The sequence below is a fragment of the Sinocyclocheilus rhinocerous genome, unplaced genomic scaffold (assembly GCF_001515625.1).
Source record: "Sinocyclocheilus rhinocerous isolate Xijiao unplaced genomic scaffold, SAMN03320098_v1.1 scaffold3957, whole genome shotgun sequence".
Lineage (NCBI taxonomy): Eukaryota > Metazoa > Chordata > Actinopteri > Cypriniformes > Cyprinidae > Sinocyclocheilus > Sinocyclocheilus rhinocerous.
Window position 1 is genome coordinate 114,014 of NW_015657978.1, and position 5,993 is coordinate 120,006.

Sequence of the window (5,993 nt, forward strand, 5' to 3'; positions counted from 1 at the left end):
CTACGAGAGTTCATGTCTCGCTCTGCTTTGCTCGCGGCTCGACTTCTTGAATAAAGACGGCCCCGCCCCTCCCCTCATCCGCTACGAGTGGATTTAAGAGAATGCGCACAGCATTTTTGATCTACCTGAGTGTTACACATAAAGATCATCAAAACTCCTGTGTAACAGCCCTGGCCCCCGGAAAACATTCCCGCTAGATGGAACAGGGCGTGGCCATAGGGATGGTTTGCAGAAGGACAGTTGTCACAACAGATGCCTCCAACTCAGGTTGGGGGGCGCTGTGCGAGGGACAACTCTCACTGCCCAATCTATTTCTCAAAGACCCACGATTGGCCCAACCTCCTTCTTATGCTTTTCCCCCGATCGCTCTGATCCCACAGGTAATCAGGCGAGTGAGGGAACGAGAACACAGGGTTCTCCTGGTGGCCCCCCTTTGGATGAACCAGCTGTGGCTATCGGAGCTAACTCAGCTATTGATAGCGGCCCCTTGGCCTGTTCCGCTGAGACAGGATCTCCTCTCTCAAGCGAACGGGACATTATGGCATCCTCGGCCCGACCTATGGGCCCTGCACCTCTGGCCGCTCGACGGGAGCCTTCGTGCCTCCCAGAGCGAGTCTTAAACATAATTTCGGAGGCTAGAGCTCCATCTACAAGACGCCTCTATGCCTTAAAGTGGTCTTTTTTTTCTCCACTTGTAGTCTAAACCGCGGCAAAGACCCTCATACTTACGGTTTGACAGAGGTGTTGTCATTACTGCAAGAGCTGCTGAATAAGGGACGTTCCCCATCCACGCTCAAAATCTATGTGGCTATAGCGGCCTCTCATGCCCCTAGTGAGGGACAATCGGTGGGCAGAAACAGCGCGGTCATCCGCTTCCTAAGGGGTGCCAGGGGGCTGAATCCGCCTCGTCCCACTACCGTCCCTTCATGGGATCTGCGCACTGTGCTGAGGGCCCTGAAGGGCCCCGCTTTCGAACCGCTACAGTCTGCCAACATTCGGTCGCTATCGCTGAAGACTGCTCTGCTTCTAGCACTGGCATCAGTAAAGAGCTCTGAGAATCTATATTGAGCGTTCCGCCCCCTATAGGCGGTCGGAACAACTCTTTGTCAGCTTCGGTAACCACACCAAAGGGCTTCCGGTCACGAAGCAAAGACTCTCTAGATGGATGGTAGACTCCATCTCGCTAAGCGTACTCTTCCTTGGGCCTCCAATGCCCCATTGGAGTGCGGGCCCACTCGACTAGAAGCATCGCCTCGTCTTGGGCATGGTCCAGTGGTGTGTCCATTGCGGATATTTGTGAGGCGACCGGCTGGGGTCTAGCAGACACAGTACGAGTGTAGTATCGAAAGGGAACGTACTCTGTTAATAACGTAACCTCGGTTCCCTGAGATACGGGAACGAGGACTGCGTTGCTAGCCATGCTATGTAGCTGCATGACTCAGTCATCGCTTCAGTCGAAGTAACCTGAGAATCCTGTGGCGAACGCCCGCTTATATAGCCATCCCTCTGCGTCACTCCATTCTTCAGTCTCTGTTCCAGATTTATTTTCCCCCCTTTCACAGGTGTGACATTCCACACTATTCCTCCTGGATCTTTTCTGAGATCAGCGTGGTGTGTGTGTGTGTTTAAGTTTGCACTCATCCTTTTGGTCTTCAGGTCGGGCAGGAGATCTAATGTTATCTCTACTAATTGTCACACGTTTGAAGATTTCCTCAGGCTTTGTGTTAGTCTGAGAGTAGTGTAGGGGAACATGATTTAGTTGGTTGAGTCTTCGCAGAACTGTATCAGTGTCCACATTGAAGTCAGTGAAAGACCTCCGTCACCTCTGCCTCAGACCTATCTTACCTTGGTGGTCTGAGCCTGGCTTCTCTCTTAGAGTAGTGAGAGAGAGAATGAGCCAATGGCATGGTTATCTGTATTATGAAACACATTCTTAGTGTGAAGAACCTGTCCTTGTCCTCTAGTTCTTGTTTTCCTATATATCTTATCTCTTATATTTCACACAGTTTGGGAAGTCTGTAATACCAGGAGAGAGCTGTATCTGTTAGCATTCCCATTCATCTCAGTGGCACAGACACCTTTAATGGAGTAAGATATTTGTGAAAATTTAAATTATTCTTTACTCATTCCAGAGATGTCGTTTCAAATCCTTATGCTGTTATTTTAGCCCACGGAATACAAAGAGAATTTTAAAAAAGGTCCGTGCTCCTCTACAGAAACACTTCTAAGTGACCATGGCTATCAAACTCAAAAAAAAATTTAAATTGTAAATATTATATTTAGCCTATACAATTTATATAGACTGTGTGTACATTATATTCTTATTATTCTTATGAAGCCTTATGATAGCTTTGTATGAAGAAGAGACTAAATTTACTATATCTATATCCAGCATAGCTCTCCAATCTCAGTTGAAAGATGGAACCAGAAGAATTTATATATATATATATATTCTGTATTCTTAATATTGTAAATATATATAATGTGTGTGTGTATATATATATATATATATATATATACAGTGCCGTGAAAAGGTTTTTGCCACCTTCCTGTTTTTTTTTTTTTGCATATTTGTCACACTTAAAAGATTCAGATCACCAAACAAATTTTAATATTACACAAAGATAATGCAAGTAAATACAAAATGCAGTATTTAAATCATGATTTCATTTATTAAGGGAAAAAAGCTGTCCAAATCTACCTGGCCCTACGTGAAAAATTAATTGCCCCCTCCTGTTAAATCATGAAAGAACGGCAACGATTAAAATTTTTAATCGCATGATTTTCTGCGTTTAATCGCATTATGCACAAAAAATCAATAATGCATTCAAAGGTAGTGTATTGCGCACTTTTTTTCATTTAAAAGTACTGATATATGAACAAAAGTGCAATAACATTTGGTTTGCAAATACTTTAAACTAATTTTTTTACAGCAGTATTCCTTTTACGTAGTAGTAGTTAAACTTATAACATTAATGTAATCAAATTAAATATAAAACCAAAGCTATTTGCCACTGCCAGGGCATTAACGTTTTTATAGAAAATATTTTATAGTTTGTTATAAAAAACAAGTTCATGCTCAGAGTCCAGAGCCTCGATCATAACATTTATAATGGGCACCTTCCGAGTAGAGACCTGCACTATCGCGGGACCCAACGCAGCAGAGTGCAGCGTGGGACAACACTTGATGGGCGAGTGCGGGTAGAGACTCGTTTATAATAATAAAATTAATGTGTGATAAAATAATTGTCGGCGTTAATCAATTAACGCGATAACGCGTTAACTTGCCCAGCCCTAATATATATATATATATGTATGAAAGTATGTATGTGTGTGTGTATACTGTATGTGTGTGTGTATATATACAAAATTAAGCAATTTTTTCCTCCAAGTTGAAGCGAAAATCTGATATGGCAATAATCTTAAATAAAACAACAGCCAATTCAAATATGCTGTATGATATGGTTTCAAAAAGTATGGACTACTTTGGGATAATTTTATGTTGCTTTTTTGCCATTATACAGCTTAACAGCCCATGGCCACTTTTTCCTACAGTAAATGACGTTGACATGTTTAAATTTTGAATGAATGATCCCCTAAATGTACAGTGGCAAAAACAGGCAATTTAATTATAGGGCTAGAAAAACGGTGGAAATGATGGTGATTTTCCAAACTAGATCACAGCTATTGTGGAAAAATGCTACAAAACTTTACATTATGCTTTAAAGCCAATTAATTTAGTCAGTTGAAAAATCTCCAAATGAAAAATGTGGTGAAGTTCAGTGGTCTGATTGTTTTGAAGATTTCATCAGGATCTCGACTACCTGAAGTGTAATGTGTCTGACCAAAGAGCTTTGTTTTCACTCATGGAGTCAGATCAGTTGAGCTCAGTGTGAATCAGCTGCTCTGTTTTCTGTCAAAATGTAACTGTGACTAACAGTAATAATGTACAGAAGTATCAATGTCAAACTAAATCATGATGGCATGAGTGATGCTGCTTTAATGACTGCGGTTCACCCTGCTCTCTTTATCTTTCTCCCCTTTTTTCCACATTCTCTCTCCATCAGACGCTAAAGCATCTTCGCACAGCTGAGTTCAAGCCCTATGTGGCGTTTGTGAAGCCTCCATCCATCGAGCGTTTGAGAGAGACCAGGAAGAGCGCAAAAGTCATCTCAGGCAAAGATGATAAGAACTCGTCCAACCCCTTCTCGGTAATACACGCCACACACAGCTTTGACTTCAGTCTGTCCATCTATCATCCTCTCTCATCCTAATTGGATCACTTTTCTCTCTCAGTAGGTCATTGTGGGTATTAGGTTATGTTCACTGAGTTTTCATTTCACTATCTCACATAGTTCTTGGTGAAAGAAGAAATAGATTTCATCACTTACTGGCAACATTCACATCATTTATTATAGTAATTTTCCTTTTGGACCTTGCAAACAACTCCTGGTTTAGTGCGTTAACGTGTGTGTGTGTGTGTGTGTGTGTGTGTGTGCACCTCGTGTGTATATGTGTTTATGTGTAACCGCTCCCCTGAGCATCAACCTGATATGAGACCCATAAGCTCACACTACACCTGTATGACTGCACTCAAAGAAAACACATGAAATCAATTAACACGTACACCAGACCCTTACCCTGTCCTGCCGTTAGTTTGTGCTATGTGTGTGTGCGATATGGTGTTGAATATGCGGGGTATCTAATGACTTTCCCAGAGTTCAGCTCTTTCCTGTGTATCTCGCTGTGTGTCTGCACCGGGGCCAAGCGCGCTTGGTACAGGATAAGTGACCCCAGGAACCCGACTCCACCACACGCAGAGATGGCTTGATGCCGATTGTTACCGCAGAGACGTTCTATGTCAAATGTTGTTAGGAGCTCCAAACACATGCTCACCTGTCAACCTGTTGACCCAAAAAGTGTTCAAATGCAATACATACTATTTTTCCGTCTTTTGCACAACACAGACCAGCAACAGTCACTCATGGCAATTTTGCACAATGGTTCAACTGGATGCTAATCATTTTAAAGTTATTTTTATGGGCTTTTTTATGCCTTTTATTAGGATAAAATTTAGGATAAATTTTTATATGGAAATATTACATGACACACTGATCCTTTGGGGCAAAAACGCACACCTTTTGGAAACATGATTTCTCGACTGCCACAAATATTACCTAAACAAATTAATGATTTTGTGCACTTTTTACTGTACCAATATTTTAAATTGGCCTTTGAACTTAGCTTTATTGCATGGCAAAAAAAAGTCTTACCTTGCCAAAGCACTGACAAGAACCTATTGATCTAATGGCATTGTTGAGCGCTTCAACTTTGCATGCAACAATCAGAGACAGCAATTGACAGCGCTCTGATCCAATGGCATACAGGCATCTTCAGATTGACAGTACTCTAGCCCAATGATGTTGGGGGATCCAGTGGGGGTGGCAATAATATTTCAGGGTGGCCGTGCCACTCTTTATCACAACCCTCCTAAAATATAGTGCCAGTACGTGCATTCATTGGCGCCCCCTCCAGCTGGTGGCGCCCTAGGCGACCGCCTAGCTTGCCTATGCCTAGAAACGGTACTGAACATAGGTTAAACTAGTGCACGTATGCATTTAGAGTGCCTTCTTTCACTGCATGAATCAGTCTATGAAAATGCATTTAGAATTATCACATCATTCAAGATATGGGGGCAGAAAATGTATATATTTATATCATTTCATATCATATCACACGAAGAGTGACATTTTTTTCTCTAAAAGTCAGCATGTTTACAAATGTGATATTGATTTTATGCAACAGTTCAATAAACAAGAAGTTAATATTAAGATATTTACGTTTTAGACACCATATTGCCTGCTTTTGTTCTATTTTGCCAACAAAAATCATTCCAAACAAAGCCACAGCACTGTTTTGCGTCTCTGAGCAACATGACAGTGTTTCTTTCCTGAATGAATCAACCGTTTAAATGATTCGATTCAATCGCAATG

The 5,993-nt window shown here is 41.8% G+C and overlaps 1 protein-coding gene across 1 annotated transcript in view; it reads left to right on the top strand.

Moving 5' to 3' along the window:
• The window catches only part of LOC107721969 (MAGUK p55 subfamily member 7-like), a 108,790-nt gene that overhangs the window by 97,901 nt on the left and 4,896 nt on the right, over window positions 1-5,993 (top strand). The window contains exons 17-18 of the mRNA XM_016530202.1: window positions 699-846; window positions 3,993-4,211. Coding sequence (XP_016385688.1) covers window positions 699-846; window positions 3,993-4,211 — 367 coding nt within the window. The remainder of the gene's footprint in view (window positions 1-698; window positions 847-3,992; window positions 4,212-5,993) is intronic.